The sequence below is a fragment of the Lissotriton helveticus genome, chromosome 6 (genome assembly GCF_964261635.1).
Source record: "Lissotriton helveticus chromosome 6, aLisHel1.1, whole genome shotgun sequence".
Lineage (NCBI taxonomy): Eukaryota > Metazoa > Chordata > Amphibia > Caudata > Salamandridae > Lissotriton > Lissotriton helveticus.
The window spans coordinates 446,178,896-446,202,565 of record NC_136067.1 but is presented as its reverse complement, the minus strand read 5'-3'; the positions used below and the strand labels follow the sequence as shown (position 1 = coordinate 446,202,565).

The following is a 23,670-nucleotide window of genomic DNA, read 5'->3' as shown; positions in this document are numbered from 1 at the left end:
ACTATTTTGCTCTGGTCTGCGCGTATGGCTGTGAGCTCTAGTTGGACGTTGTCCATGGAGATCTTTGTGGCTTTTGCCAGGTCGTTGGCTTCGGTTATTTTTTTTAAGAGCAGGTCAATCGCTGTCTCCGTGTTTTGCAACGTCTTCAGTTTGATTGGCGATTCTAGATCTTTCCTAATCTTTTTGATGTCACTGGTCGTCATCCTGCCCAAACCTCTCTTTTCTTGATGAGCGGACAGCCTTCCCTTCTTTTGCTGGTCTACTTGTTGCGCGCTTTGTGATGGGCTGGGTTTTGTGTTGGTCGTGTCTTTATCAGACTTTGCGGTGTTCCCGAACGTGAACCTGTTGGGCCACCTTATTGTCCTTGTTCTAGTTTTCCCTGACGCCAGGGCTACTGTCAGGTTTTGCCGCCCCCCCTTCTGCTTGGTGCCGGTACTTCACCCCAGCCTCCTACAGCGTCTTTGCCCCCACCTGTTTTCCATGGTACCTTCGTTGGCCACTTCTGGTGCTTCTGGTACACTCTGGTGTGGGCTGTTGGGTATGGCTTCCCTTCCCAGGGCCTCCCTGGTGTTCGCCTCGTTTGTTTCCGTTCTACACCTTCCGCCTTTCTTGCAGCTGGTGGCGCCGTTAACTTCGCTGTGCCTGACAGACGCAGGGCCTTTTGTTGTTTCTCCCGCTATTGGGAGGGCCGCTGTCTGTCTGGGGACCAGTAGGGGTCTGGTTCTTGTTAGCAGTTGGTCTTTCCCCTTTCTGTGTTTACCAGCCGGTGACTGCCTCTTCTGTGATGGCTGCTGCCTGTTTCCCCTTCTAAGATGGCCGCCGTTATTTTCCTCGGGCTCGTGCCGCTCCTTGCGTCGTACCTCCTTGTGTGGCTGCCGGTTATTCCGTTTTTCGGGTGCAGGCCCCCCACGAATGCTGGCTTTTATAGCACCGCGCTTCTGTTGGTGCGTTTATGGTGTGTGGAGGTTTTCAGTTCCGTATCTGATTGCCCCTCCTAAGATGGCCGCCGTTGTTTTGTTATCATCGTTTACGCTGAAAAACCGCGTTTTGTTATTGCGGGCGGCTTACTTGGTGATATTTTGTCCCCCCCGATGGTCGGTGTTTGCAGGGAGATCCGGCGCCTCGCTCCACCTTGCCTGGTTTGCCCGGCTCAGCTTGGCTTCTTGCCCCTCCTAAGATGTCCGCCGTTGTTTTGTTCTCACCGTTTACGCTGAAAAGCCGCGTTTTGTTCTTGCGGGCGGCTTACCTGGCGGTATTTTGTCCCCCCGTGATGGGCGGTGCTTGCAGGGAGATCCGGCGCTTCGCTCCACCTTGCCTGGTTTGCCCGGCTCAGCTTGGCTCACCCCGTTCTAGCGCTTGCCATAGGTGCTTGTTTCACTCTAGTTCTGCTTCACCGCTCCTTCTCCTCAAAGTGTGGCAGCTTGTGCTTTGTTCATCGGTTGTGGTTTTCCGCCGGCGAGCTCTACGCCGGATTGCGCCGCGCTGCGCTCCGTGTGCTTCCCTCCTGGCTGCCCTTCTGCTGTGTTGTTCAAGCAGTAAGAGACGCTTAAGATGGCCGCCACTTTATGGCTTGGTTCCTTGTCCTTTTCGCCCTTTATTGTTAATCGTTTGTCCTGGTCTGACTTTCGCTCGCTTTGCGCTTCCTCCCGCAAGCTCTGCACCCTGCGTCCACACGTCCAAGCGTTCACTCCGTCTCAAAACCTGGTGCTGTTTTCCGGAGTCGTTGTAGTTGCGTTGTGAGTTTTTATGGCCCCGCCATCTTGGTCTGCTGCCTCCTTTTCCCTGTCTCGGGGGAATCTTGGCTTTTTCTGCTTTTTCCTTTGATTTGCCGCTCACACTGGCTGCCTCCCTCGCTGCTCTGCGTGTTCCTACACACCTCTTGCTGCTTTGTGCGGGAGTTTGATGTGTTTCGCCGTTTTCTCGCTGCTTTTTACCCCCGGGGTCGCGGAGCTCTCGAACTTAGGCAACCGCCTGCGTTGCCATCCAAGCCACGCCCCCGGTGTGAACTAAATTTCTAATGCAGGTCTCTGGCCACTCTTGGACATAAGCCAAAATGGTTTTAGGCCAGCGCAAAGCACAGAATCCAAGCAACTTTGCGCGCAGATCATCAGTGTCGCATTTGATACGGTGTCTCACATAAGTTTACTTGAGCATTACAGGACATTGGCTTAGGAGGGTCTGCACTGTCCTGGTTCACCTCCTTCCTATCTAAGCACTCTCACGAGGTGCAGATTGGAGCTGTGCTTCTGTAGAGCTGCAGACACTTTAAACATGCCAGTTTCACAGTGGAATTCCCTGTTAAATCAGTTTACATTGATTTAAGGCTGAAAAGGAATGATTACGAGTAAAATAAAGTGCCGCAATAATGCAGCTAAATTTTCATTTCTGTGCCGCTAAATTTGCAAATCTATGCCGCAATATCCTGGGGGGTCTGAAGTATAGTACATGGTATTACAATTATAGTACAAGTAAGTCCCACCAGGAGACTCATCCTTCCAGCTCAGCCTACACACTCCAACTGACACTCTCAACCTCACCAGCCACACAAGCACTCCATTTCATCACCAACAATTCTTCTACATCACATTCATACGGAGTCCGCAGCGATGAACAGGTAACTAAGGGAAAGGATGCATATTAACAATTTAAGTCACAACACACCCACTGTTGATCTCGCCACAACAGAAGAAGCACTGATAGCCGCTTAGGAAATGTCCAACAAAACTTACTTGCTGCTCCACGATTGCCAAAGTTGGGAGTTACTTTTGCACCTTGATCTAACAGTTGAGCCAGAATCTGAAAATCTTTAATGGAGGGACTGCACGGTATAGCTAGCATATGTAGCAGCCCTTATTGCAAAATCTGAGGACGCAGCAGCCCCTATTGCAAAATCTGAGGACGCATAAGCCTTTTTCATTGCTAAATCCATCCATTTGTCAACATGATCCAATGGTGAAGCTTTCTCAGAAATAATGGTACCCGGAGTAGCCAGAACTACCATCAGTGAGCCTACTTTCACAACAAAAGGAATAGGTATTTCTTCGAAAAAACACATCTTCCATTCTGATTCAAAAATCTTATTAGAGCACTGTGAAAAGATAGGGATTCGGACTCCTTTTTATGTCAAGCTTCATGAGAAGGCTGTACCCACTGTAGAGTCAACAAAAAACATAAGATAGATTCCTGCTTGAAGAAAGCATATGGGGGCATTAACTTGGCAATGAAGTTTGGAATGAATATCAGCTTCGCTTCCCTACGGTTCTATTACGCACTCCGAAATCAATTGCTCAAGCTTAGGTTGTGTGGTGTTTGGAGCGCTTCCTATAGGCCACCGTAGTAGGCAACACTAGTACGAGAGACATCTATAAGCTCCTGTCAACTGACACCAAAGTACGGCGGCGAAGGCAAGAGGGAACGTATTGCACGGCTGCGACAGTGCACACCTAGAAATTAAATGCCGCGCATGTCAGAAACACTATCGTTTCAACAAGCGAGGTTTCTCAAGTGAACTGTATCCCAAAGAAGAGACCGCCCAGTGTGTGCACTCAAACGCGAGGACCTGCGGATTCAAAGGAAAGGGCGGGTGGCAATATGGGCATGAGCCCTGGTACTCACTCCTTCAGTGGTGACAGTCCTCGTAGCTCCGCGGGTAACCTCTGCTTTCCTGCAATCTCTCGGAGAGCGTGATCTCCACCTGTTCACCTGCCAAAGGCGGGTCACCGCCGCACCTGCCAATTTGAACCACACCCATCTCCGACGCGCCTATCAACACGGTGAGTTCTCTCTTTCCACGTACCCGCCCATTACAACTCAAACCCCAATCAGCACCCTGTCCCGTTCCTGTGGATACGAGGAATACTGTGCTCATTTACGCAAACCCACCAGAAAACAGCGAGGAAAATAGTAGCAGGGACGTGCTCACAAAAGAGGTCGGCGTACAATGCGGACTTCAAAGTAGTTGGGAAATAATCTATTTTGAATGTATCCGATGTGACTATTTTATTAGTACAAACGTGACTTGCAATCGGTTTAGGTTGTAGCTAGTTATATCTTTTTAGCAGATAATTACCCCTTCTATTCATACAGTTTTCCTCCGGTCACAGTCTTCCCCCTTTCAAAATGCTCGCTACATGCGGTGAGATAATAAATAGACCACCTTTGAATTAATTGGATTTTCAGTCAGGCACAGTGCTAGTCTGCTATGGTTGGCCTGTGACGCGCTATCTCATTGCACTTGCTCGTATTGAGAGGACCCTGCCTGCACGTTTCAGAGGCAGCCATGGCCGATACAGGGAGCAAGTCTGTGCTGTTCGTGTGCCTGGGTAAGATGGGCTTGCAGCGATACTTCCGCATTCAGATCGGGTTTCATGCGTCTGCTTTTCAGCAATGCAACGACATAGACAGCATAGTCGCTGACATAACTGGAGAACCTTCGGATTCATTTAAAGTGTTAACAACTGTGAAATAGTACCGTTTTAGTTATGACAACTCTGTTGTTTTTGTAAGAAGGGAGTCGGTTGGAATGCGAACTGGTAGACTTGCATGTGCTGTTTCACGAGAAAGGAATACCGCTTGGCACTAGTTTCGGGCGTGCCGTGTTATATCATCTATAGAAGGCATGTACCTTTAGTTGTTTGTGGCGTACCCTGATTCATGGACCGTATTCTAATCGAAAAAACCCTGGAATGACGACACTTCCCCCTCACCACTGAACCGCGCAAAAGTCACTAGTTAATTGATTTTGTCTAGTCTCAACTACCTAGCACCAGTCACTCAGACTGATTTACCTTAAGGCCAGAAAGCGAGGAGCAAGCCCCACAATGTGCTGTGATGGCAGGCTCGGACTTGCCTATAGGGCATTCAGGCAATGCCCGATGTGCTGGTAGACAGACCAGTGTGTGGCTCGGTTTCTTGGCTGTTTGTGGGCCTGTTTTACATGGCCAGTCGGGCTGGTTTTTACTGATGATTTTCGTGATATTACCACGAACGTTGTCTGCAGCAAGCTCAAATGTATGCAGTCTCCCATACAGCGTTTCTTTACAGGTTCAAAACTGGATTGGTTTGCAAAAGTGAGCCACTTTTTATTTGTTATAACCACATGTTTATAAGGTTGAAGAAAGAAAGCAAGCATCATACACTGTGGGACACATATTATAATACCAGCACTGGAGTACAATCTCAAGATTGCATAGTCGAACCCAATACCTTTCCTTTAATCAGATAACCTGTGGTAAATCCATCAATTTCCCCATAGTTTAATGTTTTTGGGGACTACCCCATGCTTCATAAATTGGCTTGTTTGGGTGAGCACACTAGTCCACTCCATTTCGCCGGTCCAGCAGTGAGGGGTGCTTAGGTTGTTTACATTAGCATGCCATATCTCTCTTGGCCACCAAACAGGTCAACCCTTTGAAAATTCTTTAGGAGTGATAATGTTCCAAGTACCTCTAAAAGACCCAACAAGGCCACCCGGGAACCATAATCAATGGGGTGGCCAAGTAAAGCTGAGATATCATTACCCACTCCTTACAAAAATGATAGTCCAAGGCCACATTGAAGCAGTCTGTGTCAGGGCAAGGACAGTGCGCACACGGCTGGAGCCGTGTGGACCATCTGTCTCAACCGATGAGGAAGTATGTAAGGAGGCGCAAAGATAATTTGGAGTGTTCTCAACCACGATGAGATCGCCAATTCTCTTGGGGATAAACACGCTTCCCTCCAATCATAGTCTAAATTGCCCACCCAGCTTTCCCATTTCTGTCGGAGGGAAGCAAGGCCGTCTGGTCCGTTATTCATTAATGAGCGATAGATTGCAGATATGGCCCCTTGTCTAAGTGCCTCATGAGAAGTTTTGCTTCCAACGAACTACTTTCAGGGATCTCAACGTCAATGGGGAGATGAGCCCGCAGGGCATGGCGCAACTGGAGGAAACTAAAGAATTGCTTGTGGGATAAACCATATTGGTCTCTTGATTCCTGAACAGACATTAGCGTCTGGGGTTTCAAGGTCTGTCAGTAAAATTATAAAGTTTATTGTTTGATTAATTAAAATCTTACAATATATATGCAGTAATTCTTAATTATAAAATCAGTTATAGAAACATTTGCGGATCAAGTTCATTATACTATTTACATATTATGTACATCCTACGTTACATTCTTTTAGTTTTTGGTGTTCTAACTTAATTCTCAGTCACATTAAGAACTTTACAAAAGCTGAAGTTAAAATTATATTGTCAATATGGAGGCATCGTATCAGAGCTTGTCTGCAACTCCTTATTCCACGTACATCAAAATGTCTCTTAAGAATGGATATTCTTTCTACTTTCAGTTCTGGACAAACACAAAGGAGGTGCATAATGTTCTCTTCACCAAGTTTACATAGATTACAAGTCGTTGGTCCCTCTGTACTCTACCATGGCATTAGATGACGTATTCCCGGAAATAGTCCTAAGCGAGCTTTTATAAATACTTGCTTGTAATTCACAAACCAAGGAATTTCGAGGTATGGTTAAACTTTCACCTTGGTATAGCCAGCCATTCGTTAGAGGCCACGCTTGTTTTCTTTTTGAGAAGGTATCTTTATCCAATAGTAGTGATAAGTGCTTTGTTGTACTATTAACAACTTTTTTAAAGAAGTTCAAGGTAATTGGCATTTCCCAGACCGAGTTTACAGAATATTCCTCTAATGATGTAGTTGGATATTTCCACGCCTAGGCTTTCCAGTTTAAGTTTATTTCCTGCCACAATAATTTGGACAATTGATTTACAGTATCCGTTTTTATCCTTTTCCACACCTTGATAAATTGGCCTTTTCGTGCAAGTGCCTGATTAGTCATCCCAAATTCCATTCTTATCTGCGCGGGTGATGCATTATGTGGAATTAAGAAGAGGGCTTTATACATTTTCGTGACTGCATTGTTGATTATGACTGAGTCTTTTCCGCACAATGCTTCACTTCCATATGTCTGAGTTGGCAAGAGTTTTGCTGATATTACTTTTAACAGCGGTCCATCACTCTGCCCTCCTATGGATTTCTGTATAATTCTCAATGCCGCTAGCAATATTTTTGATCTCCGTTGTATATCAATCTTATGTGGTTGAATTGATCCTAGCTCATCAAATAGTACTCCTAAGTATCTATATGTACTCACGTGTTCTATTTGTGAGTTGTCCAAAGACCATTTATACTTATATTTTGACCTTGAGTATTTGTCAGTATAAAAAAGATGGTGTCACAGAGGGCTAAGTTATAAGAAGTAGAGATTAACAGTCCATGTATACTTTACTATTTTTAAAAGTTCTTCTGCAAAGTATTTTACACCAAGGACGAATATAAAAGTAAATATGTTCTGGCTTCCTTATTTAGTCACAACGAGTGCATTAAACATTTACAAGGCACAGAAATCTTACAGGCTACAGAAATCTGTGTGGCCTGCAATTTTCTGCAGATAATAACAGCAAGATACTTTTGGAGAGTTCTGTTCTTTGCCTCGTCAGTTTTGACTCAAAGTAACATAAAAAGTTAACACACCTGCTGCAAACCACATGCATATCACAGTTTATTATTTTATGAAGATAAGTGTATTACTGCTTTCGACACAAATTGCTTTGGTACTTGCGGTCCCAGTCTTAATGTCTTAATGTAGCACAGTGAGCTGTGAACCAGCATCAAGAAACTGCGTGCAAATTGCAAGGCATGTATTTAGAACTGTATTGTGTTTTTTCTCAATCTGTAGTTTTCCCCAATCTGTAGGAAAGTTGCTAAAAAGCATTACTTTGGGCTGTAATAAAGTCTTATTAAAGATAACCCCAACCATGTGTTAAATTTTAAATCCTGACTTAGTTTCTCCCAACCAGATTCCCATAACATATATTGACAACCAGTATGGACCATTGTAACCCTAATTTAAACATTCCCTATACATTAAGTTAGACACTTCTATAATTTATTGTGTTTGTATAATGTGTGTGATGTAAAGTGCTTTGACACACTACATTTTGATGAATAGTGCTATTAAAGAATTACATAAAAAATATTACTTCTATTTAAATTGTTATTTATGTGATCACTTCTACAGACAGATACATACAGCTTTTTTTTCAGTGCATGCATATGCATTACATACAGGTGGTTCAACAAAGTCAAACACCTCTCCTCACATTATAGTTTATCGTATGTATATGTTAAGTTATAACACGTTGTGTGCCTTTGTTTCCCACCATTGCATTGCCATCGAGACATTGGTCTCCAGATTGCTCCCAGCCAGGATAACCAGGATGATTTTCAAATAAAAGCAGGGTACATGGCCATTTAAATCAGGCCTCTGGCTTGGGCCCACCTAGAAGTGAAAATTAGAAAACCTCATCAATGCCCTGAGGTTGCAACTCCTAACAGAAAGCAGACAAGTATTTGCACTGCTGAGTATGTCATGCCGCTGGCAAGTTACACTTGCACAAATTCAGCCTACTTCACTGGGTCCTGCACAGAATCTGCTCAATTATAGCTGACTGTATCCTCCCTTACTTCCTACACTGTGGATGTGAGTGTGCATACAGTATAACTTTTCATATATATATATATATATAAACTATCCTGTCATGTCTTTCTACTTTTTTGTGTGTTAGTTCAAAAGCAACTCTGTATGTTTTTAAGTGATGCTTGATCCAACATTTAAAACCAGCATTGGCAAAGTCAGTTGGTCTTACTTTTTCTACTGGTTGCCGATCTATTGGTTTGACTAGTATTTTATGCCCCAGTGCTTGTTGAATAGCAAAATTAAAAGCGCAAGCAACATTTGGGGAAAATAAAGCAGTGGAAGTAGGAAAGGAAGTAGTGGGTTGAAAGAAGGAGGGCAGTTCTGTATAGGGAAGGACACTTACAGATACACCTGATAGTAATATGTTGAGGGAAGGGTGACATTAACGAGAATGGGGGATGACAAGCGAAAAGGAGTGGTAGCAGTGCACCAAGGTATTAAACACTGGGCCCTGAGATTTTGATGCCAAATTGCATCCTGAGTTGGTGGTGAGACACTACACCTGATGTGTTTTTGAGACACTGGACTCTAAGGTAATAATGATACACTAAACTCTTGGGTGTTGGTGACCCATTAAACCATCATATGTTGGCGAGAGACTACACAGTGGCATGCTGAAGGGGCATGCCCGCGTAGGATATGCAGGCCTTTACACCTTGGTACTATCTCCAACTTCGTTGCACACGCCAGGACTCTGCTGTGAGTTGTGTGTAGGGCAGAGCCTGCTCAACCTAACCGAGATGTGGAACTGCCCTACTCATCATTCCAGCAGCGAACCCCAATAGATAAATAGATGGCCTGAATATCATTCAGTGATTTCAAGGAGAGCTGAAGAAGGCTTTTGACCCGTTAAGAGCAGTATAATATGGTGGCAGAATAATATGGATTTTAAATCCTTATTTGATTAACATCTGCTTTATAGTATTTGAATCATATCCATTGTCCCCATTAAATAAAGGGGAATTCCTTTGAGTATTAAACAATATGTTTTTACAAAAAAAAAAATCGGGATTGTTGCTTCTATCCAGTTAATATTTATCAGGAACTCCCATAACTGGTTGAGTCTGCCATGGTGGTATCTGCCTAACTTGATGTGGAAATTTTGCTAATGATGACGCATGCCACGATATATTGTGGGTGAGATGATTTCCCCAAATATTTTTGAGCACTTGCAAGGTGGAAGAGGGTCCAATAAGTAAAACCTCTGTTTACGAGACCTAGGTTCTCGTTTTGTTGAGTATTTTCCTAATGATTGCTGCAGCAGTCAGTCACATGCAAGAAAAGTAGAACACACTTGCAGGCTAAGCGTTAGACAGTCCTAAAGGTGTATGTACTCTATAGATTTTTAAGCAGGGAAACATTATGCCTGGACGGCTATTTATTGTGTACAATTTGTCGATCGATTTTTCACAACATTTCTTTCTCTTGGTAATGAAGAAAATAGTTTAGCTAATGCACATTTTAAGTCTTCTGTCAGACATCGCACAGCTCTCTTTTGTTTACCATGTAAGACCTAAAGTATAGCAGGATTGTGCTTCACCATGAAGATTGCTTTACTGCATTGTCTGCGTATGTAGGCTATACAAATGTTGTTTTACTGGGCAGGCAGCCAAGGACTTCAAGTGTTTTTGAGCATCCTCCATATAGGATCAGTGCAAAGGCTTGTTGTACACAAACCTAAAATGGCAAAGACTATCCTTGCAGCAGGGAGCTTTGTATCTCAAACAGGTTCCTAACTGTTGCTGCTCTTTCTAGTCTCCATTTCAACCCCCCCCCCACCACCACTTACCTTCCTCAAGAGTTCACACTAAAGAAGTGCAAAGTCTCAATTCATGCATATCCCTCAGAGCAGTAGATAGCGTTGGTCACAGCATCAGGCATAGACAAAGGTCCTCCGTGGGTTCAATCCGCGTTGTAGAGTGAGGCGGTCCGTGTCAGCAAGAGCTTGTAGCAAATTTTATAACGAGGGTTCATTGACACCAAAGAAGAAAATATACTTTATGCCACAAACAGCCTCAGTAGTAGGAAATACATATGTATAGAATCGGAGACCCAAACAGCCATTTGTTAGAAACTTTATTTAAAGTTTTACATAATACAGGTGTGCATGCCGATGCCAGCAATAAGAATAATGTAGTCCTACATTATAGTGGTTACAGTTATAGAGATCAGTCCGTCCACAATTTCCCCCCACTCCAAAATCTGTAGCCAGGCATAAAGGACATTTAATCCCCCTCCCCTTCAGAACCTGCATGGTTACCTCTTGCCAATGCGCGTTAGGAACCTGTCTGGAAGCCGTCGGCAAGTAGGTCGTGACAGAGCTCCCTTCAAAGCCTTAAATTATCTTCTAATTTCTCATCTCTGGGACACCTCTTCATGCGCACCTCCTCAACTAGCGTCTATTCACACACATTCCATATCCATACCGGGATCTCTGGCGCCCTCGCCCCCATCCAAACAATTGCAATTCTGCACCGTGCTAGCACCAGTAGTAGTTGCTGGAGTCTATGACCACCTTGACTCACCCCACCAGGTGCTGGCTCAGGCTGGTCCCATCCACCTCGCCGGGGCCTGTCATAGGTGCTCCAATCACAGTACAGGATCACGGACCAACCCTCAGGGCCAGGAAGATGAGGCTCCACTGCAGCCTTCCGGGTTTCACAGCGTCCTCTGCCGCCTCCCCCACTCCTCAGGCAGTTCAATTGAAGGGGGGGAGGGGCGGCAGTCCTCCCTGCTTCTATTCCAAGCAGGCCAACCAACGACTGGCCCCAAAGTCCAACCCACGGTGCCGTAGATGCCTGTACCGGTAATGTTCTCTTGAAACCCTGCCCTGCTTCAGGTTTGTGTGATGAGCGTTGTTTTGGCTGTGTCTACGTTCGCCAGCACGGTTAGTTGCCCGGCTCTGATGGCAGAGTTGCCGGCAGACCCTGACACACCGCTACGGGCCCACACCACCCTGAGCCTACCAGTCTTTCGCCGCTCAGCTCGCGGCCGTCAGGGTCATCTTTAGACACAGCCAGGCCGCGCTCGCCTCCACATCATCCTGGGCTACGCTCAGCTCTGTCTAGGCTGGTCAGAGAGAGAGCAGGGCCACCCCCTTGGCTGGGATCCGTCCTACAGGCCAGCTGACTCTTTCCGCACAACAGGGGGCAGGGGTGGAGCTCACAGGGGCAGCAGGGCTATCACACGTCTGGATAAATCTCGGGCCTCAAGGTGATCGGGCAGTCCCTGGGCCTCTGCTGCGCTCCCCTCTTGATATTGCTATGCCACACAGCTCGACCTTGTCCTGGGCCTAGCTAGGCCCCGCTCCCAGCGCCTTCATTTAGGCACTTTTCTGGCCGGAAGGCGTTATTTCAGGTGCACCACGGGTTGCTTATTGCGGTGCTTTGTTCTGGGCTGGTGATCTAGTCCAAATTGAAGTATTTTGCCAGGATTTCACGGCAGGCCAGCCGGGAGCTGAAGAGCTCGCGTCCTGTCGCCCATGTTGCTAGGCCACGCCCCCCCATCTTAATTTGTCTTTAAGAGATTTGTAATTGTTTATGTCGTTTTTATTCAGATTAGTCCAGTTACAGAAATATCGAGAAAAGATTGGCTATAGAGACAGTATAAATAAACTAGCATGTTCCTTAGCCCCTTGGCCGCGGCGGTAAATCCGCTGCGGCGCTGGGGGGGAGTAGGGGTCGCGCGGCGCCGCCATGCTTGTGACTGAACCACTCCGTCACGAGCCACAGGCGCGCTGTGCTCATGACGGAGTGGTTCCGTCATGGCCCCGCCCGCTCATTAATTCACCCGCGCAGGCGGGGAATTGAGGCCGCGTGGGCGGAGCAGCCGCGGCATGACGGAACCACTCGGTCATGAGCACAGTGCGCCCGTGGCTCGTGACAGAGTGGTTCCGTCACAAGCACGGAACGGGTTAATCTAAAAGGACATAACCTAACCTAACAGTGTAGTGTAGTTCCTATATTCCGAATAGACTCTGCGCATTGGAATAACATAAACAGCCGTTTAGACGTAGGACTGAGGTCATCTAGGTCCTACTGACTATGTTAGACTTAATTAGTTTTGCCAGCTAGCTCAGAGGTCACTAGAAACTTTCTCGAATGTTCAAGAAGGAGTTAACATTCCTGATTTAGACAAGAAGGGATTAGTTTCTGACAACCGCATAAACATGACAACTTTGCTCCCTCAGAATAAAGAGTATATCTCTAGAGTCGTGTGAAAACAATAGACAGTTATTTCACTCAGTCAATCGTGCATACTTAGTTTCACCAGAGTGCAGAGAATAGAGAGACGGGCGTTTTCAATAAAAGGTGTTATTTATTGAGCAGTCTTCTTTCTCATGCAAGAGAAGTGAGTTGCCACAATTGCAATACTTATGAAGTAAAGTGTGTACAGTAAAAGTAGTACTATGAAATAATACTGTAAAAGCATTGATATAGTTTCTTAGCCATATGATACTTTAAAATGGATAAAATATATACATACATAAAAACATTGACTAACGTACTCAACTGGTGCTTCTAATATACGCCTACCCCGGTGTACATGACCTAAGCCTAATACGTGGGAAGGAGTAAGTAAGTTGCAGTTTAAGTTAAGTTGGTTCTTTGCCAAGAATCTGAATCAAGAATTCTCTTAAGGATTTAGTCAGCTCCGTACCTTGGTTCTAGAATGTAGGAGGTCTTGTATCTCTCTCTCAGGACTCGATCTCCCAGCAACCCGCAAGGGTGACTGGAAACACCGGAGCTGGAATTTCTCGGCAGGAGAAAAGACAGCGTCTCTCTGTGCGTCAAATGGGAGGGTCGGCTTCCTTCGGCACTCGCATCAGCTGGGCGTCGGGCAAGTAGATAGCCGCTCTGCTCCAAACCACCGTGTGTTTGCTTAAGGCAACGTTGGTATATTTATACCTGGAAGGTGCCGGGTTTGACGTAAGGTTGGACATAAGACGTCACTAAGAACTAACAGTTCTTTCTGGACTCCAGGAGTTCTTGTTCAAATCAAAACAAAAGCAGGGGGATTTCCCGGGCTGCTGGAGGCTTGGTTTGTTTAAAGAACGCGTTGTACTTTCTAGGAGTCTATGGGAGTAGCCTTGCCGTATTTGGATTGCATGGGCTATGACTAGATATGGACATGATTCCTATGCCTTTATAAGGATATGTTTTGTTATAACCATATAAGGGCATGAATCGGGGATATCTTGATTAGGGTCCTAGATAGATTCACAACAACGGAAACCCATAAAGACTTTGTTCTGGAAAAGAATGAAATTCCGGAGAATAATCAAGAAAATGAACTCCTCATAAAGAGCAGTCTTAGAAACTCAGCTGAGTTCCCTCAAAAGTTGCAATACCAGCCATTGAATCCAATCAAAGAAAGACAGTCACAGCATTAGTTATGATCAGTACCAGGAGAACGTCTCCCCTGCAAAAATTGTCGGGCAACGGGATATCGCTGTTAGCCGTAGCTTACAACACTTTAAAGAAATGAAGGACAGGAAAGTTGGTGAGCATAGTTAGCTGGATGAGGATGAAGCATGAAGCTTCGAACATAAAGCAGGAAAAATGTTTCACGTTAGATACATGGGAGAAGGTTCTCATGAGAACCCTCATACCTACGCTGTTACATGCTTTCTGTGTCCCATCGTGTGCACAAGGGCTATTGTAATGCAATGAAACATTTCTATAGCAAATGTCCTGGTTAAACAATACACATTTTCAATATGCTGGTTATTCTAATATTCTATTCATTATAAAGGCAACAGCAAAGTACATTTTCGAAGTAAAATGAGCACATATGGTGTGATGAAGCCAAGAAAACATTTTATAAATCGGCACATTCTGCAGTCGGATGTTGATACTCGGTCAATAATTTCTAAAAATACATTTATTTATTTATTTAAAATGAATGCTAGAGTTGAAAGAAATTTGGGCATCGTCATAGAAGCACATTAGAAATGTGAGCTTCCTGAATTTAAAACTTCACAGTTTATTCTATACATTTAAGCAAGCACATTTTCCTATGTGTTATTTATTCATGCAACTTTTCTTCGACCGAGTTAACCATAATTTCCTATGTTTTACGGCACATATCTAACGTGGTTATTTAGATCTTTTTGGTCTACAATTTTAAACTCTATCACTTCGTAAAATAGCAGTCACCTCCCACTGTATAACAAAAATATGTGAAAACATAAAGGATCAAAACTAAGGTAGGGCTAGCTATAGGATTGCTGAATAAAGTTGTAGCCCTCCATTCGCTCAAAAGGTAATTACCAGCATATAGTCAGGAAAGAGTAAACTACTCTTGCCTTATGCTGTATCCTTCTCTGCCAGATATGCCAGTCCTTCCGAGCAGATGTTGGCCACACATCGGTGTCCCTAGGCAGTGGCAAGCATGTAGCTTTCTTCCATTGGTGGCCCTCTTCCTCATCCAGTCGAGTTGGTGCTTGGTGATCTGGGCTATTTCCCCCAAACCCCCCGGATTGCCAAGTAGGCTCTTTTTGACGCAATGATTTGTTAGGGGCCAGTTTGGGCTTTAGAGTTGATTGCCAAGGCACTCTTTTTTTATCTGTTGGTCTTTTTCATGGCACATGGCTTATTAAGTTGTGGTAGGGTCTCATTCCTCCTGGACTGGGTGAGTCATTGATTCAGCGTTGTATACCTTGCTGGGTTGAGGCAGAAATATATTCAGATTCTGGTCACAGATCCGTAGATTGCATCTGAATCGCTTTAAGGTGCTTTAGTCCACTAAGAATAAATAAAACAAAATTTATGAAAGCAGCACTTGACATGCAAGCCCAGAAGCTCAAGGAGACCCCTTTATAGGTGCACATGGGTGGCCGAGCATAACACCCTAAATAATTACATTTTCAGTCCATGCATCTGAAAGAAAAGTCCCTTCTCTTCTGTGCCATGGGTCAATAGAACCTTGGATGTAGGTAAAGAATTAATCACGAGCTGCGAATCGCATTCAATTTATACATCACAGTTATTCAGTAAATTCTTGAGTCAATGATGAGCTTTTGATCTGAGTTTAAAACATTTTTATTAATCTTTAGTAATTATTTCTCTATTAGTCATCAATTGAACATTAATACAATACAGAACATAACGTATAATGCATGTTTCATACACGAAAATCCCTATTATTTGTATTGTATTTGTAATTAAACTTGTAGGGCGCTCAGCTACCCACATGGGGTCTCCCGGCGCCAATAGAGGTGGCGTTAAAGACCCAACAATTATCACTGAGGGAAGAGCCAGGTTTTAAGATCTCTTCGAAATGTCATCCAAGAAGGTTCGAATTTCAGCACAACAGGGAGAGAATTCCATGGCTTAGGAGCCAGACAGGAAAAGGAGCGTCCGCCCATTCTTGTCAGTTTAAAACGTGGAATCAAAAAGTTCCCTAGAGATGAGTATCCGAGAAGACGAGGTGGAGAGTATTGTTGGACCAGGGACTGGAGGTATGCCGGAGCAGACCCCTGCTTGATCTTAAACATGAAGCAGAGGGCCTTAAATTTAACTCTGCTTTTAATACGGAGCCAGTGTAGGTCTTTTAAATAGGGGGAGATGGAGGACCTCTAGGTGACATTGCACAGGAGACGTGCAGCTGAATTTTGGACAAGCTGGAGTTTCCTCTGGATTTGCACGGTGGCTCCAAGGTAGAGCACATTGCCGTAGTCCAGGCGAGAGGTGACCAGGGCCTGGACCACAGTGCGCCATGTTGAGTCCGGGAGCATCCAGAGGATTTTCCGGAGCCACCCTAAGATGGATAAACAGGTGGCTGCCACTCTGACCGCTTGGTGCCGCATAGAAAGCGAGTCGGCCAGAACAAAACCAAGGTTTCGTACCTGCGCAACAGGCATGGGTAGTGGGCCCATTTACGGCGGCCAATGTTGGGTGCCCCAGAGATGTTTATGCTTGCCCAAAATGACCACCTCCGTTTTGTCGCCATTCAGTTTCAGGAGGTTCGACTGCATCCACTCTGCCACTCGGCTGAGTCCCTGTTTAAGAGCAGATGGAGCACTTGACTCTCGGGAAAAGATGATTTGAGTGTCGTCTGCGTAGGAGTAAAGGGAAAGACCAGCGTCTTCCACGATGGTTGCCAGGGGTCTCACATAGATGTTAAAGAGCATAGGGCTCAGTGAGGACCCCTGGGGCACCCCATGCGCAGACGAGCGGGCAGAGGAAGATGAGTTAGAAGAAACAACCTGAAATGATTGTCCGCTGAAGAAAGAGGACAGCCAGGCCAGCGCGGAACCGGACACCCCAGCCACCCTCAAAGCGTTCAAGAGGACAGGGTGCGAGACTGTGTCAAATGCGGCGCTAAAATCTAAAAGTATAAGCGCAGAGGTTTCGCCCTGATTGAGGCGAGAGCGTAGGCTCTCAGTGACCCCCAAGAGGGTGGTCTCCGTGGAGAAGTGGGTACAGAACCCAGATTGAGATGGATGCAAGAAGCCAGTAGTCTCCACGTGGGAGGTCAGATGTGTGTTAACGTGCCTCTCCAAGAACTTTGAGAACATTGGCAGCAGAGAGAAGGGGCGGAAGTTAGAAAGCGTCTTAGGGTCTGCGCCGTTTTTTTTTTAGGAGTGGAACCACCATGGCTCTTTTCCATTCATCCGGGACGATGGATTCCCGTAATGAGGAGTTGAGGAGCTCTTGAATGACCAGGAGTATATCAGGTGATAGCTGTCGGAGAATATCGATTGGAATAGGATCCAGGGGAGAACCTGAATTTACCCTGGCCATACAGTTCCAAAGCGAACTCTGATCTAACTGGGGCCACTCTGTAACCTGTGCCGTAGAAGATGGAAAACCATGAGTTCCCAAACTGGGAGGGTCATGAAATGACCCGGTGGAAACAGTAGAGAGAGAATTATAGATTGTGTCGACTTTAGATATGAAAAAGTCGGCGATTTCATTGCATTGGGTTTCCCCCAAAGCCGTTGGGGTAGGGGAAGTGTTTGAACCAGCTAGCTTCTTCACCATTGAAAAAAGGGCTTTCGGACGGCTAGGGGCACTATTGATGGTCTCCGAAACATATAGGGCCTTCGCCTTTCTGCAGGCTCGATGGTACTGCCTGAAAACTGAACGATATGTCAGTTTGTCGCTTGGAGTATATGTTTTTCTCCAGGCTCTCTCCTGATGTTTGCATTTGGACTTCAATTTTTTCAGGTCGTCCGTAAACCACGGGGCCGGGGGGAGGTGTGTAATAGGTCGTCTGGAGCATAATGGCAGATGGCGGTTGATGTTAGAGGTCAACCAGTGGGAAACTTCATGATTGAGAAAGTACATGTTAGCTTCATGTCTGGGCGGCTAGCCGATAGTGAGGCATTAAACGCCTGGATGTTCAACTTGGTCCAGGCCCTGTAATTGCCCATAGTGCCAGAAAAAGTCGCTTTCTTAGCACTCTCTGCGGCCAGACTGAAATGAATGGCAAAATGGTCAGACCAGTCAAGGGGAAGAGCGGGAACGCTACAGTCAAACAAAATGATGGGATCAAGTAAGTGTCCCGCCTGGTGGGTTGTGCCTTGGTTGCATAGTATTAAGTTAATGGCTTCGCAATCAGATAGAAACCTATTGCTTACGCTGTTTTGGGTGTCTTCTAAATGAAGGTTCAGATCCCCAAAATAGTAAAATTGGCTGACTTCAGAGCAAGTGAAGCTGCTTGCTCCGCAAAGGTTAGTAGCCACTGGGTTGGTTTGTTGGGGGGACGATAAATCAGCATTCCTGACAATGTCAGTTGGGGGGACACCGCTAATTTGAACAGAGCGGCTTCACAGTCAGGGAAGGGGAGAGCTTCCAGATGACAGGAGTAAGTGGACTTAAAAATAATCGCTAACCCTCCCCGTCTCCCAGTGTCTCTGTCTGTATTATAAATCACAAGATGAGAAAAGTATTATTGAACTCATAAAGAGGTGAAAAGATAAGGCTTTAAGCGATATGTCATTCAATAAGTGCTACCACCCATATTGAGAAATCTTCTGTTAGCGTTAAGGAAGCTGCCGCTCAAGTAGAACTTCTACTTGAGGAGCAGAAAGAAGCAGCGCCCTCTTGCACCGATTTTCCAGTGCAGAACAAACAGCCGTCACCAAAAATCAGTGTGAACGGCGCGCCCCAACGCATTCCGCCGCTTGCAGAATTCCACGTAGTGCAGCAGTTTTTTGGTCACTTCACAGTACTTCTCGAACTCCGCCCAGGCCTAGTAGTTTTTTCATCTGTTAAAGCTGTTAGTTGCCAGACCTAATGTGATCGAAGAAGGCAGTGCTGACTCAAAGCATCCATACCTGCAAAAGCGATACAATTAACCAATGGGGAAAAGAAGGAAAAGAAAAAGTCTAGAAATAATGAAGTTGCACATGTTAACAGTAGTAGGGACACAGTGCCTCAGTGGGTTATGTACCCACTGAAGAGTGCATTTCTTAGACTTCAGATTTCTGCTTTCAGGCCTAGAGAATGATTTACAATCTGATGATACTCAGTTTTGCTTGGTATATGTGGTACCAATAATTCTGTGTAGTATTCAGGTCATAGTTTCTAATCCCAATCAAGAAAGCTTAAAGGGAGAAGCACCTCTGCAAAGATTTGTGTTTTCTGCTGTTCATAGTTTATAATACCAGAATGTTCTAAGGGTCAAATGTACGAAGGTTTGTGTTTGCGATGACCACATTGCGAATTTCTGGGATTCCCTATTTGGTAATCTCAAACACTAATGTACAAAAGTGTGTTTTGCACTTTCTGCGATTCCCAGTGGGTCTCAAATAGACCTACCTCTTAATACTAATGAGGTGGTCTCAGTTTGCAACCCAATGGGAGTCGCAAAAAACTCAGGAATGTTGGACTGCTGGGGTCAGCATACCACCATGTCTGTGATTGCTTTTAAATAAAGCAATCTTTTTTTATGCAGCCCGTTTTCCTTAAATGAAAGTGGGATACGTTTCAAAAAATAAAATAAACTTTTTCTGTTTAATTTTTTTATGTGTCCGTGGGACCTCTACCTGCTCTTGGAAAGTATATTTTTTCATTCTCAAACGGGAAAGAGTCCCGCAGGGACCCCTTCTTTTTTGTAAATGGTTTACCACCAAGTTGGTGGTAAAATGCGACTGTTTTGCGACCGCATTTGGGACACATTTGTACATACCCGGCAATTCGGTATTAGGAAGGTTATTCCTAAAAATCAGATCTGCAGTAATTCACAGATTTGGAAATGTCTGTATGTAGCCTATAGGGTTCAAGTTAAAATGCTAGTGAGATATCTTCCTCCAAACAGGGCACTCGCTGTGCTCTCCATTGACTGTGTTCCACGTTTATAACAGAAAATATGTAAACCTTATTTCCTAAATTGCAACATTTTTAGCACCTAAAGCCACTTTCAACGAGTCCCACCTGAAACTCTTCCTTCCTCTCCTCAGTGAGTCTGGTTCGAGCTTGCAAAGAAGCCCTGTTCTTTAAATCTACTGCTAGCAAGGACACGGATGCCATGACTTGAAATTCCACAATCCAAGTAATCCTAGCAGCATGTAGAGACATTGCTGGATTAAAGTTACGTCGCAAACTCCTGTTCATATCTTTGTGCTTTCGTCGTAGACTGCGGTGTGTGTATCAAAGGGCATAAGCGGGATTATAGGGATATTTGGTCAGAGCAAGTGCGAGGGCCTTGCATTCTCTTCAATTTACTACATTTTCAAAATATGTTTGAAACGTTGTTGCTTAATTTAGGACATGGTACTGATTCCACATCTAAATGGTTCGTTTCTGTATAGAGTAAAAACCGATTTAATGTAGTGAGTAAAAAATGACATTTTAAATGATGCTGCTTATATAAGGAATGTATTTTATTTATTTAGGAAATATTTGCCGGTCCCCAATAGCAGAAGCTGTTTTTCGAAAACTTGTTGTAGAGCAAGGATTAACAGATCAGGTAAGGGTTGTTCTTTTCTTTTGAATGGGTTTAAGCAGTAATATTAATGCTATAGAAGAAGCTTGTAGCACGAAGCAATGTTCCTAGCTTGTCCTTCCAAAGCAGAATACAAGGAGTGGCACTGTACTCTCAACTGTGACTAGTTCTATTACTCCACTCCTCCAAGCTCTCTGCACCGCTCCTGCTTGGAAGATATTGAAATTATTCTGTCAAATGTGACTGGATGTAACCTTTGACAAGGAGTGCTGAGAGAGTTTGATAGAGCTACTGTAGTAAATGTCTCAAAAACAAAGAATACTCGTCCAAGACAAATGCACATGAAGGATTATCACATTTCTCTCCGTCTGTAAAAGGCATAGGCGTCAATCCCTAGGGGTGTAATAGAGGAACTGATGTTGAGTAAAGGAAGATAAGAAGTAGACGTCATTGGCTTCCTCATACCCAAGGATGACAACTAACCGCCAAAAGAGCTGACCATTCCTTTAATATATGTGAACAACAAAATTCAAGATGGTTACCCCACCGCATTCCTCTGCTTGAAGTAGGAGATTATCTTGCTATGGTAAAATTTTATGCATTTTTCCATATCAGTGCAGGGCTGTGGAATTCTATATCCCGACGCCCAAGACCTATTGTTTGGGGTCAAGGGCAACACGTTTTCCGGTTGATTTTGTCCTTGGGCAAGTCGGCCCAACCCCCGGCAGCACAAACAGTTTGGCTGGAAGTTTGCATTACCACATTATGGATCAGGGAAGGGCACTGTCTGCACTTAAGGTAATATTTTTGCCCATATGTTAATGCTGTTCAAACTTGTATTTAAGGTTCATTAATTGAAAACCTTCATTATTAAGATGAGCGCTCCAAGTAAAAGTGGTATGCTCTGACTACACTACTGACAGTGGTTCCAGTATAAAAATGTGTACACACATATTCAAAGTTTAGCAATATGAGGATATGTGTAATGCTCCCAGAATGCTCTCTGATTTGATGCAAATATGTGTGAAGCTTGAAAGCAAGATTGATGATTCTTTGCTTTCAAAATAAAATGTCCATAAAAAATGAAAGTGGGAAAAAAACATTTTGCCAAACTACTGTACAATTTCAGGTACCATTTCTTTGCAGCATCATTTAGTAACGTGTTGATGCATGCTAGTGTTTCTCAAAAATTTTCATAATGGAAAATCCGTGTAACCAGTTTCAATAAGATTATGGGAAACAAAAAGAAACTAGCATTGGCAAAGCCAATAGGTTTGAAATTGGTGGTCAGCTTTTTAGTTTTGTCAATGTGTGAATTGTTTTGTCATGGTTTTTGTAAAACCTTATTAATGTGGGAGCTGCCGGGCCCTCACCATCATAACAAACATTGGCAAAAATTGTTTTCGGTCTCAAAAAGCACACACTGCCACAATAGTTACTGGCACTGAACAAAACTACTTTGTGTGCTGATATGGTCCTTGTGAAAGAGCAGAAGGCTGCCACTCACAGTGAAGCCAGTCGATACTGAGAAAGAGAGACATCATTTTAATAAACGCAAAATTTAATGGTCAACACCAGACCAAATTAGAGGCCCAATTATTAAAGAAAGTTGCAAAAGTGCACCCATGTTATATGTCCTTGAATTAAGTGCAGCTATATGGCTTTCGTGAATTTCCAAGAATTTACAGAAGTAGGACAAGTAATAGTACTAAAAAATATTTGTGAACTGCATTCTAGCATGTAGATTTACTAATGCGAAAATCAGTGTTTGCAAGTTCCCTTTCCCACCACCAGTAATAGCACTCCTAGAAAATATTTGTGAACTGCCTTTTAGCATGAACAAATCTGCATGTGTAGATTTGCTCATGCGAAAATCTGAGTGTTTGCAAGTTCACTTTCCCACCAGCCACTTTTTTCCCAACTCTGGAAGAAGATTTACGTCTGCCATTGTCAGGAGTAAATTTCCAACATTTCTCAGTGTGGGAAAAGATAAGAGAAGAGTTGTTGAAAACCCTTTAAACATGCAGGTTAGTAGGTTTGCACAGATTCAAAAGTGCATTCTAACCCTGGAACTATTGCTTACCACACTACCTTCAGTCCCAGTAAGTAGATCTGCGGAAACGTGGCAACAAAAGGGGATTGCAAGTATTCAAACAATACTATGGTATGAGCCCTGGCATAATCAAAGAGGCTATATCTGAGCTCTTATGTTATGAGATTGCTGCCTTAATTTGTCACTGCACTACATGGTACCAAAGGGACAAGAGGATTTTGTTACAGGACAAGTGTATACATATGAAGCAAGCTGCCCATGGACAAGTAGATATTTTATTACATTCCTCACCCCTGTCAGTGCAGAGTGATGACCAAATGTTTGTGTGTATACATACCCATGCTGTTCCTCACTCAGAAATTCTCTTGAACAATCTGACATAAGCACAAATGGAACAATCACATTTATCTTGGCGTGTCACAGGCAGTGTAGAAATCATGTCCAACCCACCTCCAGTCAAAGACTTTTTGGAGGCCAAAACACACCTTAAAAGTGGTGGCAACTCAAACAAAGGAAACCAACCTATTTCAAAAGACAACTTCACCAACTACTAACATTGTCTAATCAGATGGTGATGAAGCTCCTGGATAATGTCTGCATACACTTAGTTCTACATTCAGTTCTGCATATATGACCAGTGCAAGAATGGCTCAAAGGTCAGTAGTGACAGACACAAACACAGGGTCCTAGTGGCACACAAACTACAGAACACTGAACTGCAAGTAAGAATTTATAGTAGGTGGACCAGTTTCAGACACTATGCCCAGGGTAACCATCACAAGAGGCACTTCAGTACAGGATGTAGGGTACGTATGGAATAGTTGTCAATAGAAAGTTAGCAAAGTATGGTACTGTTTGTCACAATTCTAGTGTTGATGACCATGTAATTAAAATTGATGCTTTCCAAGATAGAGGACTAGATAGTCTTGATTATGACATATTTGTATGATAATCAGTTTCGAGCAAAAAGGAAATACTTTCATGAAGAAGGTATTATATAGGAAACATTGCACGAAGAAAAGCCCAGCTCTAACAATAGACCTTACTCAAAAGCATACTTTAAACCTAACGAGTTCTGTCACTAATCCTGAGCCTGACATTTAACAGAACATTAAGCACAACTCTGTCCATGTGCATAAACCTAATAATAACCCTGACCTGTAATCCTGTTCCTTTACCTGAA

At 44.1% G+C, this 23,670-nt stretch overlaps 2 protein-coding genes across 5 annotated transcripts in view; one reads left to right on the top strand and one right to left on the bottom strand.

Moving 5' to 3' along the window:
• SH3YL1 (SH3 and SYLF domain containing 1) overlaps positions 1-4,136 on the bottom strand; it is an 898,181-nt gene extending 894,045 nt beyond the window's left edge. Inside the window, exon 1 of one of the 3 annotated variants that reach the window (XM_078647885.1) lies at positions 4,070-4,136. In XM_078647885.1, coding sequence (XP_078504011.1) covers positions 4,070-4,082 — 13 coding nt within the window. In that variant the 5' untranslated portion in view covers positions 4,083-4,136. Of the gene's footprint in view, positions 1-3,615; positions 3,755-4,069 lie in introns of those variants that run through there. The other 2 variants (XM_078647883.1, XM_078647884.1) reach the window with 2 other exon arrangements.
• Positions 4,137-4,174: 38 nt separating this feature from the next.
• The window catches only part of ACP1 (acid phosphatase 1), a 105,615-nt gene continuing 86,119 nt past the window's right edge, over positions 4,175-23,670 (top strand). For both annotated transcript variants that reach the window (XM_078647886.1, XM_078647887.1), the window contains exons 1-2: positions 4,175-4,322; positions 20,385-20,458. In XM_078647886.1, the coding sequence (XP_078504012.1) occupies positions 4,280-4,322; positions 20,385-20,458 (117 nt within the window). In that variant the 5' untranslated portion in view covers positions 4,175-4,279. The remainder of the gene's footprint in view (positions 4,323-20,384; positions 20,459-23,670) is intronic.